At 41.3% G+C, this 17,767-nt stretch overlaps 1 protein-coding gene across 1 annotated transcript in view; it reads left to right on the forward strand.

Annotated features, from left to right (window-relative positions):
- LGR5 (leucine rich repeat containing G protein-coupled receptor 5) overlaps positions 1 to 17,767 on the forward strand; it is an 87,031-nt gene that overhangs the window by 61,282 nt on the left and 7,982 nt on the right. The window contains exons 9-16 of the mRNA XM_070754758.1: positions 847 to 918; positions 1,014 to 1,082; positions 1,469 to 1,540; positions 6,425 to 6,490; positions 6,905 to 6,976; positions 12,977 to 13,048; positions 13,661 to 13,786; positions 17,049 to 17,194. Of these exons, the coding sequence (XP_070610859.1) occupies positions 847 to 918; positions 1,014 to 1,082; positions 1,469 to 1,540; positions 6,425 to 6,490; positions 6,905 to 6,976; positions 12,977 to 13,048; positions 13,661 to 13,786; positions 17,049 to 17,194 (695 nt within the window). The remainder of the gene's footprint in view (positions 1 to 846; positions 919 to 1,013; positions 1,083 to 1,468; positions 1,541 to 6,424; positions 6,491 to 6,904; positions 6,977 to 12,976; positions 13,049 to 13,660; positions 13,787 to 17,048; positions 17,195 to 17,767) is intronic.

The raw sequence follows: 17,767 nt of genomic DNA on the forward strand, positions 1-17,767 counted from the left end.
TATGTATTTTATTTATTTATTAGATTTGTATGCCCCCTCTCTCTCCGTAGACTCGGGGTGGCATACATACATACATACATACATACATACATACATACATACATACACACAAACATATATATAGACACACACACACACCATGTTTCTCCAAAAACAAGACCTACTCTGAAAATAAGTCCTAACCTTGTTTTTTTTAAGCGTGTGCCTAATATAAGCCCTAATGAAGGGGGTGGGTATGGTCAGCACAGGAGACAGTCCAACCACATGTCTCCTCACAAAGATGGCAGCAGTCCCTGAATCATGACAGCTCCTTCCCTTCCCCAGTCAGCTCATGGAGGCTCAGCCCCTTAATCCCATGGATCAGCAGAGCCAGCGGGGGCTGGGGGCCGCATCTCATTCTATCTCTCTGAGCACCTGGAAGTTTCTCCAGTGCACTCTCTCTAGTCCTAGCCATGCCATAAATAAAGTCAGTGGGCAGCATGCAAATTTAATTAATAAATAAATTCTGGGGGGAAATTTTATCTGTTTGATAGACAGTTATACTGTTTGCCTCTATTTTCTATTTCCATGGAGGCAAAAGAAATCCTTAAAGGATGCCTAGCAATAATTTGGAAAAAATAAAACTTAACCTAGATTAAAATTTTGGATCTTAAGATAAGTAGAGATTCTTGCTCAGTTTTTTTTAATGATTTAGTATGTATATAATTTGGGAAGCAAATGGTTTGGGAGATAAGCATTCAATAAAAAGCTTGCAGGCAAGGTCATAAATTCTTTTATGAGAATATCAATAAATTGCATCAGAATTTGAAGATTTAAATCTTACAGTGGGATTCATTTTCTTCACAGCCATTTTTATGATAATCCTATCCAGACCCTGGGAAAGTCTGCTTTTCGCCATTTACCTGAACTTAGAACTCTGTATGTATTTGCACCTTTAAAAGCACTTTAGTTCCAAACAAAAATTCTTTCATTCCTTAAACTACAACATTAATACATTTTGTTTGTTATTATAGAACATTAAATGGTGCTTCAGAGATGACAGAATTTCCTGATTTGACTGGGACAACAAGCCTGGAAAGCTTGTAAGTATTGGTTCTTATTTGTTACTTATAGGACTTGTACTTTAATCAATAATATATTTAGCCCATATATTTAGTTGATTGATTCACTGATGGCATAGTGGAGAACCAGGTGAAAATCTATGAGATAGGTTCCTAATATGAGTTTTCTTTATCTCTCAGCCCTTAGCCCTTTACTTATGCTCTTAAATGTATGCACATAATATTGATTATAGATAGGTTCAGATATGCTGTTTTTCAACAGAGAGAGAATTAATACTTCTTAATTCTTATGAATTAGACCAATAGCAACAAATAGTTATATGACTCAGGACTTCAGATTAATCTGCTATAGACTAAGTTAATTCCTATTGTAATTATTAACTATTTAAAATTCCATACCTTAATAGGATCCTAACAGGAGCTCAGATCAAAACTCTTCCAGAATCAATTTGTGAGCAACTTCCTAATCTCCAAGTACTGTAAGTATAGTGGAAAGACAATGTTAAATCATACCACTGATTCAGAGAATACATATAGCATTGGTTATAGGGGGAGTTAACAACTATCTAAATGATAAATCATCAATAGTATAAAGCCTTTTTTAAAGGGAAATCTGGACTGAAATTAGCCATACTATATTAATTTGGATAAAGAAACAATCCTCCCCAACTTTGTAATGTTCTGATGTGTATTGGTATTGGGAAAGATCTTGTAAAATGGAGTGAAGAGGTGCAGCCTATGGAACAGTCAGATAAGAATTAGCATAGCCTATACCTGGAGAGTGGATAGGGCAGAAGGCTCAGAAGGGACTCTCTCTAGTTTTTTAAAAATTAAGTTAATATATGTTTCCCCCCAAAATAAGACCAGGTCTTATTTTCTTTTAGGCTTATTTTCGGGGAAGTCTTACCTTTTTTTGAGATGCAGAAGGTGGCGAACATGGTCACTTCATAGCTGCTCAGCCCCTTAACCATGGCTGAGCAGTGAAGGCCAGTAATTCCGTCTCTCTGGATGCCTGGAGATGTTTCCAATGCACTCTTGCTATCCCCAACCCTGCCCACGGCACCAGGCAACCTTGTGGCAGAGGGGCCCTCTCTTCTGTAGCTCACTTTGTGGTGGTGGAGTAGGGAGTTGCCACAGTTTGCGCTCTGCCAGGCCTGGAGCTGTGTTGCTCAGGGAGCTGCTCAGGATGAGGTAGAAAGCCATGAAGCCCGTTGGAATTGGCTCCCCACCCTGCCTCTATCCAGCTGCTGCTGCTGCTGCTTGAAAAAAGGACAATTCTGGAAGATTGTGGGAAGCATGTGGTTATGGTAGAAGCAAATCGCAACCTGTTCCTTTCAAGCAATCAAATGTCTGTGTGAGAGAGAATGAGAGACAGACAGAGAGGGAGGGAGGGAGGGAGAGGGGGGGGGAATGAGAAACAGAGCCGGGGTGGCGCAGCAGGTAGAGTGCTGTACTGCAGACCACTGAAGCTGACTGTAGATCTGCAGGTCAGTGGTTCAGATCTCATCACCGGCTCAAGGTTGACTCAGCCTTCCATCCTTCCAAGGTGGGTAAAATGAGGACCCAGATTGTGGGGGCAATAGGCTGGCTCTGTTAAAAAGTGCTATAGCTAACCTGTTGTAAGCTGCCCTGAGTCTAAGAAGAAGGGTGGCATAAAAATCAATCAAACAAACAAACAAACAAACAAACAAACAACAAAGGGGAGTAACAAGAATTGCAAGCAATACTGTTTGAAAAGGTTTCCTCTCTGCCATTTCTCTCTCTCTCTCTCCCTCTCTCTCTCTCTCTCTTTCTCGCACACAGAGAGAGAGAGAGAGAGACAGAAAGACAGACAGACAGACAGACAGACAGATGTGATGAAAAACAGCAGAGGGCAACCAGGTAAGGGGACTGACTCTCCTGCTTCCAGCTCAGTGCCTGCTCAGAGTGGCACCCCAAGGCCTGTCCTCTGCATGGCCAAGCAGTACCTGGCCAATGCAAGAAATCGACTCCCTTGCAGCACCTCATCTCCCACGTGAAGCTAGCTGGGCTCAACCCCACCCCCTTCAAGCTCTAGTCTCAGTGTTTTGTGCACATTTAGCTGGTTGCATGCAAGGAAAGCAGAAGAGATCCTGGCTTCTTTCTCTCCCCCAAACTCTGCCAAAAATTAGTCTTTGCACCATTGCAGTCTCTTGGAGCAGAATGCTGAAAGGCTTGTTGTGCCATTGCGCACAGGAGCGGCGGCACCGCCATGAGATTTATCATACCGGCGCAGCCTCTTGGAGCAGAACCCTGCAAGGCTTGTTATGGTGCTCCACTTGTGAATGACAGCACATCCGCAAACTTCTGGCACCCTACATTGAGTGGCTGCACCGGCATGTCAAACCTCGTGACACTGCTGCTGTTGATGCACATAACAGCACAGCAGTCCTTGAAGGATCTTGCACCAAGAGGCTGTGCTGATGTGATGAACCTTACAACAAGCCTTGCAGGGTCCTGAGATACACTGAACGCTTGGAATGGAGCCTTTTTGATGAATGGCAGGAAAATAGGAGGGGGATTTTCCTGCCTGTTGTCCTTTTCTCAAGCTCAGAACATACGGACATCACAAAAAGGTTCCATCCCAAGCCTTCAGCGTTACAATCCTTGGATGTGCATCCTTTTCTTGAGCGACATTTAATTTAATTTAATTTAATAAATTTATAGGCCGCCCAACTCCTGACGGATTCTGGGTGGTGATTTGATCACTGGAAAGGAACAGGCTGTGTCCAGACAGCTTCCAAACCTCGGTGGCTCAGCAGTTCTATGATCCCAATTAAGGGGTCGAGCAGCCTCAACAGATCTACGGCCCCAATTAAGTGGCCAAGCAGGGGAGGGGAAGGGCTGCCTCCTATGCTGGCCAAGCCCCCCCCCCCAAAAAAAAGTCAGGCTAGGGCTTCTTAGGGATAGGTCATATTTTCAGGAAAACAACATTATAGGGTAGAAGAAAATACTAGAATTTGATATTTCTAGTAGATCAAGATACAAGCAATACTATGAAGAGTTTAGATTCATACTAATAACCTGATGTACTGTATAAGTGATTTTAAGGGGGAAATTTTAAGAATATGTACAATGACGATTTTACCAATTATTTAAATTTCTTCCTATTTTTCAAATTATTTTTAAAAGCCATTAGTTTTTGGAAAGCACTTTGGATAACAGGAATATCCTATTTTCTCCATCTTATATCAAATCCAAACTCAAAAACCTTTTTGTACAGGACAGGATGCTTTACTTAAATATGTTTTTAACATGTCAATACATGTTTACATTGAAATAAAGTACACACTCTGTTCTTGCTTAGATATGATGTTAAGCAGTCCATGTTTGAAACAACATGTTCTTAACTTTTTTCTTTCTTATATTTATTCAGTTTGAACATCGAATAGTAGCTCTGAAACAGCTCTTTTGTTATAATGATTAACCAGTATATTGTTGTAACTAACTTTCAAGAATTCTATGGAGGTAGAATCACTATCAAAAATAATCATTTTGTCTGATTCTTTGTGAATTAGCCAACCATATTTTCCATTTCCCATTACATCATGATGAGTATATCTCAGACCTGGGCAAGGGGGGGCCCGTGGGCCACATCTAGCTCGGCCGCTGTCTTTGACCGGCCCGCCCGCTATCTGTGACCAATACGCGGACGCCTCTGGTTCCTGCTTTCCTGATGAATCATGAGGAAAGCAGGAACCGGAGGAGTCCTGGCGGACGTGGTGAGCTCTTTCATCCTCGCACTGGAGCGGACCCCGACCTCCTACCAAGAGCAGCCAAGCACAGAAACCACGCAAACACTCCATGACTGTGGTGCACCGTGTTGTCGTAAAGCAAACAATTAGGGGTCTGTAGAGTGAGTCTGGATGTTTAGGTCAGGCCAGGGTCTGGGTCTTTACAGTACTGGGTAGAACTGAGTTAATTATATTAGCTCTCTAAAACCATCCCAATTTCTCATGTTGCCCCATGGCAAAATTAATTGCCTACCCCTGGTATATCTGGTACTAGTCTGCTCATCCAACATTCTAACTACATTATTAATATACACCCAAAATTTGTTACAAAGCCACAATTCTGAGAAATACCTCTTTGTAAATATCTAATACCATTAATCAAACTGATAGATGATAGATAGATGGTAGAAAATAGCTAGATGATAGATAGATAGATAGATAGATAGATAGATAGATAGATAGATAGATAGATAGATAGATAATCAGCCATCTGAACATGTTCTACATTTATCTGTCTAATATATTGATTAGAGTTAGTCCTTCCTACTCACCTGTCCCTTAATCAACAAGGTATCCAAGTCTTAGTTAATAGATTTGGATTGGCTTTCTCTGTGAACTAAGATACATCATCCACGTTCTAAACCACACCCTTCCTCGTGTCTTTCCTGCCAAGAGATAGAAATCAGTAATACGAGTTCCTTTCTTTAATGCTCTTTTCAATTTTACTGAATTGACTGTTTTTGTAACTGAGCTTGGGTTGCATTCTCCAAGTGTTTCTTTATGACTTCATGTTTCTGAAGTATGTGTGAAATTTGCAGTATTCTATACGTATGGATTTTTGGTTCAGTTTTGGTTTAGTTTTTTATCCTCATTTTCAAGTCACTAAGTAAGTCTCCTTCAAGAGTCTTTTGCTGGAAAGGAAGGGAAATATAATTTTTTTTCCATTTGTATAAAAATAACAGCTGTTTCTAAGGAATTTGAAGAATGGACAAACTATATTTTAATAATTAATATAGGAATAAAATCTTACCATTTATGGCTTTAAAAGTAAACAGGCCTCCTCTCTCATTTTTCAATTTACAGAAACAAAACTCTTTATTAAGTTAAAGATCATAGGAGGTTACCCTGCACAAAGGAGTATAGGATACAAATGGATTTTCCCTTTTTTTTCTTCTTTTTACAATTTCTGAAAATTACAATGGCTTGTTTTTGATTAGTTATATTATACTATAAAAGAGTCCAGATGTTTTAGTTATTCTGTAATCTGTTAGGTTTTGGCTGAAAACATTTGAGGAGTTTTTTCCCCCTTGTAATGATTGATTTTCAAAGTGACTTCTAGTTCCCATACCACTTTTCCCAACTCAAGATACAACAGTTCTAAAGGTCAGATGCAAGATTGCTTAATTTAAAGTATAGTCTGGGAAGATTATTAGATTTTGCTTTGGTTGCTGCTAAAAATATGGGATAGTCCTAAAACAAAAAAAGTAGATTATATAAAACAAGTAAAAGAAGTATTCTTCTAATATAAATCTCTCTGCAAAAGAAGTTGTAAAATAAGTTTTTAATTTTTAGCAGAACCATGTCATTTTGGATTTCTACTTTGTTTTTCAGAGACCTTTCATATAATCGTTTGGAAGAATTGCCCTGTTTTACAGCTTGTGAAAAACTTCAGAAAATGTAAGGTTTCTAAAATGCTTTGTATCTATGCCCAGAAAGAGCAAGATTCCATATCTTTTCCAATACAAAGAATTTATCTATGGATGTAGTAATCTGAATATTTGTTTGCTTATATTCAGATTTTGATATTTTAAAAATTAAAGTAGCCTATCAAACTGTTACTGCTTGGGCATGTATAGATGAGTATAAGCTCTTGAGGGGGGGACGACAATGTTTTGAGCTTTGTATATAAGAAAAGTGATCGAGAAAGTGCCAGAGTTTAATATTGGAGTTATTCTTTTTTAACTTTCCTCAGGCAAATTTTCAAAAACAAGATTGCAATATGCTAAAAATGTTTAGTAGTCATGAAAGTTATTCTTGGAATTTGGGCATCAATAGAAATTTTCTTAAATTATTTATTTTTTGCCATTTCAGTGCTTTACATCACAATGAAATATATGAAATCCATGCGGGTACATTTCAGCAGCTGGTTGCCCTCCGTTCCCTGTGAGTATCATCATAAAAACATTATTTACAGTACTTGATATCGAGAGGCATGGAAGCTGACATTCCTTTCTCCTGCCCGATCTTACATATATTTTCTTCCTTGATTGTTCAAATTGCTGCATTTGATTTAGCAAAATGAAACAAACATTCTGACATTGACAATTTCCAGCAATGGATTCACGCAGCCACACATCAAAGAAAAAAAAGTACCCTTGAAGTAGATTTAACTTGCAGACACCACTGAAGAATAACCAATTTGAATGATTCATGTAAAGCCTTTTATTATTACTTGAATGAATAGAAAAATAAAATAAAAAATAAAACGACTTTCTTCATTACAGAAGAATGAATAAGACTTTGTATTGTAAATTTTGTATTATTTTTCACCGTAAAATATTTCAATTTGTTTTTCAGTTGAATTATACTGCTTACAGTATATGGTTATACAGGTAGTCCTCATTTAATGACCATTCATGAGGACCCGGATTGTGGGGGCAATATGCTGGCTCTGTTAAAAAGTGCTATTGCTAACATGTTGTAAGCCGCCCTGAGTCTAAGGAGAAGGGCGGCATAAAAATTGCATGGATAGATAGATAGATAGATAGATAGATAGATAGATAGATAGATAGATAGATAGATAGATAGATAGATAGATAGATGATAGATAGATAAATAAATTCAAAGTTACAAAGGCCCTGAAAAATATGACATGACTATTTTTGATAGTTACGATTTTTGCAGCATCCCCATGATCATCTAATCAAAATTCAGGTGCTTGGCAACTGGCTCATATTTGAGGTGTCCCTTTTTTCAACCTTCTAACAGGCAAAATTAATGGGAAAGCCAAATTCACTTAACAACCAGATTATTAAATTTCCAACTGTAGTGATTCACTTAATAACTGTAAACAAGAAAGGTTGTAAAATGGTGCTAAATTCACTTAATAAATGCCTCACTTTGTAACAGAAACTTTGGGATCAATTATGGCTGTAAGTCGAGGACTACCTATATTAAAGATTCAAAATATTCTGAAATACTTTTTCTTTTCACATTTCTAAACCCTGGCATTTTAAACAGGTATGTGTAGACTTTTTATGTTGCTGAATGCCTATAATAATGTAATCTTGCCACAAATAAGTATGTATATAATAGAAGTAGGTCCCAAAAATTGTGAAAGAAAATGTTGCAAATAGAAGCAGATTGGACAAAATTGACAGGGTTAGACAGAAACATTTGGACCAAAACGAGAAACAGAAACAGTGGATAATATCAATGGACCTGTCTTATTAAAATATAGACACATGTAGGCATGCACCTCTGCCTGTCACTGATTCTCCTGCACAGATTACTAAAGATCTTAACTAGATAACACTAGTTGTGAACCATAATTGAAAATCATAACATTGATCCTGGTTACCAAGTCAGGCAGTGAAGGGCTACCAAAATTTTTACTATCATACTATGGGCATGGCTTATGTAGGACGCCCTGCATTTTCTTTCAACATCTTTCAGTGCAAATTGGGTGCTCTGGGGTGGAGCTCCATTTTTGCTGCCCTACTGCATCCTCCCCTCCCCCGTCCAGGCAGTAGCCCACCCCTGAAGTCAGGTAAGTAAGCAGTACTTAAAATATATTTTAAGTTTAGAGAGAAAGGTGATTTAGTAGATGAAAAGTATTCTGTGAGCATGCATGTGTGACAGATAAAAGGAAAATGTTTGGAAGGAGTGAGAACTAAAGCTTTTCATTTCTTTACATGGTTTATAGGAACAGCAGCATTACATTGCAGTTAGGGCAGAGATTGCCCATCAATTACTGATTTGGTAGGGAGGGTGTAAAATAAAAAAGAATTGATCAGCTTAAAATTTGGTTGAAAATATTAAATTTCGCATTAATAAATTCTTAGTCGGGTGGGGGGAGACTTTGAGTCTTAAAACCTTAATAAATATTAGGGGGACTTTGATACTGTTCTGCTTTCAGTGCTTCCAATGTAGTTTAAGACTGAGACTCAAAGGGAGGAGTCTGCTGCCATGAATGTAGCAAAGCTGAGCAAAAGGCACAAAGATTACTGCCTTGTCCCAGGTTGCTAACATATCCTAGAGCAATAAACACACCCTCACAGTCACCCAAAGCAAATTCAAAATAAACTGCTTGCATGCATGAACATTGTTTATCCATATTTTCATTTCATTTGCAGTCAAGCGACATTTCTGTTAAAATGACCTGCTTTAATGGTTGAAACCCGGGAGCAGAAAAATGGGATGAAACAAATAAGGAAACATAATTCCTCAAATTTTAGGGCTGCAGTATTACAAGAAAACAATAGCTTCAATTTCAAATAAACTGCTGTGGATTAAAAAATACCTATCAAATCTAGTACAAATTATATAGTGTTGGAAGGAATATCCTTCTGGGTTCAGTTCCAAGTGGGGAAAAAGACATTGGATTCATGGAATCTGCTTGGAAAGAAGATGTAATGGAGGACAGAAGAATGGCATGAGCTCCTAAACCAAAAAGGTGGATCACATCCTTCCAGATGTAGGGTGAAAAGAAAAGGGGAGAAAGATGCTGAGTCCCTTGGTTTTATGACCTCTGTTGGGTCCCACATCTTAGTTCCCTGTTCCTGTGTATGTAAGACACTCCAATTAGCTCTCGGACTCCCATGGGGCTGTGCAGGGGCAACTCTGTAGGTTGACTTGAGTCCAAGCTTTCTTGAGCCACACTGGCTGATGCAATCTTTCCAGGTCCCATGTGGGGTAATGAAAGTGTTTTGGGCAATTCCTAATATGGCTCTGTTTGAAGGAGGTAGATCTTTGTTATGTATGTTGTACATACTCCTTGTCAGTTGGAGGATGATGAAGAACTTGAGGACTCGGATACAGATAGTGTTTATGAATTAGTGGTGGGCTACAGGTAGTAGAACAGGTGGGAGGCCAGCCACAGGATGTTGCTATGAGTCCAGAATCTAGCGAGGAAGAATCAGACGTTCGCTGGGTCGATCCTAAATTCAGAAGGGTCCTAAAACGTAAGGAACAGGTGTTTGGAAGAAGATATTAAGTCTCAATGTTGTAAGGCTAAAATGAAAGGTGTTTCCGTTCAGCTCCCAAGCAAGCAAATGCATTCTGTGTTATTTTACAATCATTTCTGCTGTTTTTGAATCATGCTGTGAGTACATAAATCTTGTTAAATGGAGGAGGCTGGGACGAATGCATGAGGAATGCAATTAAGAAAGATAACGGGAATGTGCTAGTATGAACTGTATTTTTAATACGGAAGGGAAAAGAATAAAGATGGAGTTTCTTTGTTTATGAAATACTGCATTTAGTAAGAGTTATTTGTAATAGCTAAAGTTCTACCAGAAACCAGAACAATGTAGAATAGACTGGTCCAGGATATTAACAAAGGGGGTTGGTGGATGAGTGAGCTGGGCCATTCTTTGATGGCACATTTATAAAGGTGGGGGTTACTTAGAGTGAGTATGTTTCCTGCCTAAAAGCACATTTCTCCATTTCTCTAGGGATATTCTACATAATATTCTGCCTTTTTAATATTTCCTAGGATGTTTCATTTTTCTGGGAGAAGGATTACCTCAGTGAGAAAGACAGCTTAGATAGATAGTGTTCTGCTGGCGTGTTTCAACCGCCCGTAATTACAGGGTAATCAGTCCAGGAAGACACACACCACACTATATAAGGAAAACTCAAATGTTTTTATAAACAGAAAAACAGAAACAGCTCCCTTTTTAAATGTCAAAGTGATTTTCTGGTACACACAAGGCACATGTTAAATGCAATCCAATTGCTCACCCAATAACTGGGAAATTGCGTCCAATTCTAAAGTCCAGAGAGTCCACACACAATCTTGAACAGCACAAAAACCACGATCTTGACGAAACAATGAATCAGAAAAACTGCCATGAGGCTAAAACACCAAGCTGCACTTTTATCTGTAGCACTAATTACAGCAGCCCCACCCAACCACATTTTCGCTTGTAATAATCCTTCAGTTGTTGTCTCCTATGCATCACTCTACGCATGTGTGGATGTGTCATTAATTCTTGTTCAGAATCCAGGGATGATACAGATGATTGATCTCCTCCTGGGCTGTCTGCCAAACTCCCCTCTTCCCTGTCACTCACGCTTCCTTGGTCAGAGGAGGCTTCGTCGGCAGATTCCATTGGGAGCCTGCAGCATGTGGATGTTTCCCTCACATCCACCTGCACATTCCTTGGGGCAGAAGCTGGGCCAGAGCTAACCACAACAGATAGATAGATAGATAGATAGATAGATAGATAGATAGATAGATAGATAGATAGATAGATAGATAGATAGATAGATAATAGATGGATGGATGGATGGATGGATGGATGGATGGTAGATATAAATTTGCATGGATCTAGAGCTATTCTACTACAGTGATCCCCCGCTCGTTGCGAGGGTTCCGTTCCAGGACCCCCCGCAATGAGCGGGTTTTCGCGAAGTAGCGCTGCGGAAGTAAAAACACCATGTGCGCATGTGCAGATGGTGTTTTTACTCCCACAGCGCTAGCGAGGAGCCGAAGATTGGGGGCGGCGCAGCTGTTTGCCGCCGGCATGGGGGGCTTCCTAGCAGCCCCCCAAACCCGGGTTGGGGGTCCGGGGGGTGCTGGCAAGCCCCCCATGCCGGCGGTGACATTTTAAAATAGCCGCGCCGCCCCCAATCTTCGGCTCCTCGCTAGCGGGCAGGCAGGCGGCGGACAAGCCGTTCGCTGGCGCTGGCTCTCGGCGTTTTCGAGCTGAGTCCTGGAGCGAATTCGCTTCAGGACTCAGCTCAAAAGCACCGAGAGCCAGCGCCAGGGAACGGCTTGTCCGCGCTGGCTCTCGGCGCTTTCGAGCTGAGTCCGGGAGCGAATTCGCTTCCAGACTCAGCTCAAAAGCGCCGATAGCCAGCGCCAGCGAACGGATTGTCCGCGCTGGCTCTCGGCGCTTTCGAGCTGAGTCCGGGAGCGAATTCGCTTCCGGACTCAGCTCAAAAGCGCCGATAGCCAGCGCCAGCGAACGGCTTGTCCGCGCTGGCTCTCGGCGCTTTTGAGCTGAGTCCGGGAGCGAATTCGCTTCCGGACTCAGCTCAAAAGCGCCGATAGCCAGCGCCAGCGAACGGCTTGTCCGCGCTGGCTCTCGGCGCTTTTGAGCTGAGTCCGGGAGCGAATTCGCTTCCGGACTCAGCTCAAAAGCGCCGATAGCCAGCGCCAGCGAACGGCTTGTCCACGCTGGCTCTCGGCGCTTTCGAGCTGAGTCCTGGAGCGAATTCGCTTCCGGACTCAGCTCAAAAGCGCCGATAGCCAGCGCCAGCGAACGGCTTGTCCACGCTGGCTCTCGGCGCTTTCGAGCTGAGTCCTGGATCGAATTCGCTTCCGGACTCAGCTCAAAAGCGCCGATAGCCAGCGCCAGCGAACGGCTTGTCCACGCTGGCTCTCGGCGCTTTCGAGCTGAGTCCTGGAGCGAATTCGCTTCAGGACTCAGCTCGAAAGCGGCGAGAATGAACGGTGTGGGCGGGCGAAGGGCGGGCGGCAGCGAGGAGTTTGCGTGGGCGGTGGGGAAACTCCTTGCTGATGCCCGCTGCTCGCCCTCCCGCCAGCAAGAGGGGGAAGACCCAGGGAAGCCGCCCAGCAGCTGATCTGCCGGGCCCCATCTACGCATGCGTGCCCATAGAAAAAAGGGCACGCATGCGTAGATGGTGTTTTGACTTCCGGGTTCAAAAATTGCAAATTACCCTGTTCGCAATGGTTGGGGACGCAATAACCGGGGGATCACTGTATTCTGAAACAGTGATATCCTTATAATTCAGTGCCTTAAAAATCTATTTTCACAAGTTTTTGTGACTTTCAGTCCATTTCATCATTAATTTAGGTACATTTTTTTCTGAAAGTTTAAAATCAGTTATTGGAAGCTATTTCTTGCTATTAATATGTTAATAAAATATTCAACACTATACATTATTAATCGGATGATATTTTATTTCTTCTAGGGATTTAGCTTGGAATAAAATCTCTATTATTCATGCCAATGCATTTTCTTCTTTACTGTCCCTTATTAAAATGTAAGTATTTTTCTTATTTTAATGTTTGAGCTTAAATAACTGTAAAATAGAAGAACAATATAACAAATAATCTTTCTTTATAACTGAAAAATAATTTTATAGTTCTATACTGCTGTTTATTTCAGTTACTGCTGTAGAAAGTGTCAGCATCAACTTGCTTTTTTTATGTTTAAATTGTCTTTTTGATATGTAATTAAACTGATATGTTCCTTATGAAAACTAAATGGGAGGAATCTTAGGATACAGTGGGAAAAAACTGAAATATTCCAAACTAAATGAAACATTTTATAGCCAAACAAGAAGTTGTTTCCAAAAATTTCCTTCCTTTTTGTGTTGGAGTCTCCCTGCTAATGGTAAAAAAAATTATATCTTATAATTGACTGTTTAATAGTATAAGTAGAATGCATAAATGCTTTCTTTAAATTTAATGGCAAAGAAACTGGGGACAGAAAGAAACTATTTGTCAGATAAATGTTTCTGAAAGTGGCAGCATATATTTGTCTGGAATAATATTTCTGTTGTTTTAAAAAAATAAAAAGTATTCACATATGTGGGGAAATTCTGTTCTAGCATTGTAAGCTGATTTTTGGTTGTTGCTTTGTTATTTTGCAGGGATCTGTCATTCAACCTTTTGTCCTCTTTCCCTATAACTGGTCTACATGGTTTAACTCATTTAAAATTAACAGGAAATTATCCACTTCGAAGTTTGATATCATCCGAAAACTTGCCAGAACTCAAGTGAGTACCTCACTACAATTAATAGGGCACAGTTGTTCTCATGTGCAATGGAAGGAATATGTTACTTCTTATGCAAAGTCTTATCAAAGACTTGTCTTATTGTCTTGTCAGCAACAGCTAAACTAAGGTATTCATGGCAAAAAATATAGCTTTAAAATATTTTTTTATCTTGAGAAAATGTAATTGATTTTTAATATCCTGATAATTGCTCATTCTAAAGTACAGCTATTTTCAATAGTATTTCCAAATATATTTATACTTGCAAGCTCTTTATATATATGATATTGTATACTGGAATGCTTCCCCCTCCTTAAATGTTTCATAAAATACAAATATTTTAAAATGGGGAAAAAATTGAAGAAGGGAAAAAAGGTTTATATTGTTTGTTGTTGTTTTTCTTTACTTTCTTCCTGTCATTTTACTGAAAGTGCAGGGACCATTTTTTCAGATCATCATAGTGCTGTTCCATTGGTTGTGACAGAAATTGGCCCACCCATTTGTCACTGGAGCCTGACGTCATGGCTAAAGGAGAGTGACTGATTCAAAGTCATCCAGCATGAAGGACTAGAATTCTCAGTCTCCTAGCTTTTAGCCTGGTACCTTAACCATTAGATCAAACTGTCTCTCTTATGTTACCTGACTCTTAGGAATAAAATATTGTCATATTCACTTAATAAAAAAGAAATGTCATAACTAAATCAAAAATGACAGAGATTATTGATACCCTATTCTTTTTGGCAGACTGCTGGTATCCAAGAATATATAACATATTTTATATTTTATATAACTATATTTTTTTTTAATTATTATTATTATTATTATTATTATTATTATTATTATTATTAATTAGATTTCTATGCTGCCCCTCTCCGAAGTCTCAGAGCAGCTCACAACAAGAAAAACAGTACAAAACCAATATTTAAAACAGTTTAAAACCCTTAACATAAAAACAATCACACATCTCATACAGACTATACATAAAGTGGAAATGGCCCAGGGGAATCAATTTCCCCATGTCTGATGGCAGAGGTGGGTTTTGAGGAGTTTGTGAAAGGCAAGGAGGGTGGGGGCAGTCCTAATCTCCAGAAGGAGTTGATTCCAGATGGTCGGGGCTGCCACAGAGAAGGCTCTTCCCCTGGGTCCTGCCAGACAACATTGTTTCGTCGAGGGGACCCGGAGAAGGCCAATTCTGTGGGACCTAACCGGTCGCTGGGATTCATGCTGCAGAAGGCGGTCCCGGAGATATTCTGGTCCGATGCCAGAACTGTTAATAAAGATACAGGATCACAATGCATTACAGTGCACCTGCATCCAGAATCAATGAGGGATATTTAGCTAGCAGGGAAAAATGTTTTGTACATCTGCCATATCATAAATCACCATAAAAGAAAATGTGTTCTTCCCAAAATATTAAGAAATGAATGCCAAACATCATAATCTTGTGTGACCATCAGAAAATAAGCTATTCTTAGCAGTCAATCAGCAAGTGATAATGCAATTATTTCTATTTTAACCTATTACCCACTTTACTTTTTTCTTTTAAACAAACAAGATATAGCATTAAATCTTGTGATTCTCTCAAGCCTGGGATAGCTTCATCCTATGTGAAAGAGGTAAAAGAACACTAACAACAATAGCAGCAAAAATGAAAAGAATAATGACAACATATATACAATGTTCTGAAGCTTAGAATTTGGAAGAATGGCATTACTAAATTTAATATATCTGTCAAAAATTCTGAATTAATATTGATTCAGTATAAAATTAAATACCAGTGTAATAAAATTATATTATATACAGTGATCTCTCGGTTAGCGCGGGGGTTACGTTCCAAGACCTCCCGCGCTAACCGATTTCCGCGTTATATTGGATGCGGAAGTAAAACCACCATCTGCGCATGTGCGCCATTTTTTTCATGGCCGCACATGCGCAGATGGTGGAGTTTGCGTGTGGGCGGCGGGGAAGACCAAGGGAAGATTCCTTCAGCCGCCCAACAGCTGGTCTGCTCCGCAGCGCGGAAGCAGCGAGGAGCCGAAGATGGGGTAAAGGCAAAGGGGAAACCCCATCTTCGGCTCCTCGCTGCTGCCGCGCTGCGGAGCGGATCAGGTGTTGGGCGGCTGAAGGAACCTTCCCTTGGTCTTCCCGCTTGCCGCTTGCCAGTCCACACACGCCCCCCTGGATGAGCCGGCCACAGGGGCGAGGGGTGGGGATGAAGGGGCAGGACTTCCCGGGCGGAAGGCATGCTCGGCTCTGCCGCTCCAGCCCCTTTCGGCCGAGCCTCCCTAGCCAAGCGACTGCCTTCTGTCGCAGCGGGGAACATCGGCGCAGGAGGCAGGAGAGGACCGGGCGACCGGAGAAGCAGCGCTGCCGCCGCCACGCCTGGCTCGACTTCCCTGGCTGCTTGGCCGGGGAGGCTCGGCCGAAAGGGGCTGGAGCGGCAGAGCCGAGCACGCCTTCCACCCAGGGAGTCCTGCCCTTTCATCCCCGCCGACCACAGGGGCGAGGGGTGGGGATGAAGGGGCAGGACTTCCCGGGCGGAAGGCGTGCTCGGCTCTGCCGCTCCAGCCCCTTTCGGCCGAGCCTCCCCGGCCAAGCGGCAGCCTTCCGCCGGGAGGCTCAGCATTCCGTCAGTCGTAGCGCTGGCTGTCAACTTTTTTTTTTAGCACTGGGGAGGCAAGTCAGCTCCTGCCCAGTTTTAAAAAGAAAAGTTGACAGCCAGCGATTGTTCCGCTGCCGCCAGCATGGCCTGGCTGGCAGCGGAAGATGTAACGGAGCCCACGGGGGATTCGCCTTCCTCCCACCCGCAGCCGAGACTGATTGTGGGCTCCTTCGCAACCTCGGAGAGCTTCCGGGGCATGAAAGCTCACGAAAACCAGGAAGCTCTCCGAGGTTGCGAAGGAGCCCACGATCAGTCGGCTGCCGGCGGGAGGAAAGCGAATGCCACGGGGCTGGGCTCGGCTCCCCCCTCGGCTCCCCCCCTTACCAGCCCCGCCGCGGAAGGCTCCATTCTGTTCCCTGCCGGCCCGATTGAGCGGCCGGCGGTCTCCATTCAGGGAACAGAATAAAAAAAAATTTATTTTTTAATATTTTATTTTTTTAAATAATATTTTTTGAAAAACCGCGTTGCAGCGTTTCGCGCTAATCGAGAACGCGCAAGTTGAGGGACCACTGTATTTAGGCATGCTTATATATGCAAACAGTTTGATCTACATCAAAATACTGAAATGAATGTGTGTAACCAAATATATCTGTTATTCCTTAGGATGATAGAAATGCCTTATACTTATCAATGCTGTGCCTTTAGAGCCCATGACAACTACTATAAAATCCAAAATGAATTGAACAAAGCTGAGAATGGCAGTGCTGATGAATTTCAAAGTAAAGATAGTAGCAGTTTCCATACAAATGGTAAGCACTGTAAATATGCATTAAATATATATAAAAGATAAAAGGTAAAAGATTTACATTTCCCACAATGTATACAGTATGGCACAGACGTGAGTACACCTCTCACATTTTATAAATATTGAAGTATATATTTTCATGTGATAACACTGATGAAATGACACGTGGCTACAGTGTAAAGTATTGAGTATACAGCTTGCATAACACTGTAAAGAACAACAACAACAACAATAAACAACAAAGTTGGAAGGGACCTTCAAGGTCTTCTAGTCCAACCCTCTATTTAGACAGGAAACCCTATACTACTTCAGACAGATGGTTATCCAACATCTTCTTAAAAACTTTCAGTGTTGGATCATTCACAACTTCTGGAGGCAAGCTTTTCCACTGATCAATTGTTCTAACTGTCAGGAAATTTCTCCTTAGTTCTAAGTTGCTTCTCTCCTTCTTTAGTTTCCAGCCATTGCTTCTTTTCCTGCCTTCAGGTACTTTGGAGAATAGCTTGACTCCCTCTTCTTTGTGGCACCCCCTGAGATATTGAAACACTGCTATCATCAATGGTGGGCCCCTGCCAGT

This window comes from Erythrolamprus reginae, chromosome 6 (genome assembly GCF_031021105.1).
Source record: "Erythrolamprus reginae isolate rEryReg1 chromosome 6, rEryReg1.hap1, whole genome shotgun sequence".
Taxonomy (NCBI): domain Eukaryota; kingdom Metazoa; phylum Chordata; class Lepidosauria; order Squamata; family Dipsadidae; genus Erythrolamprus; species Erythrolamprus reginae.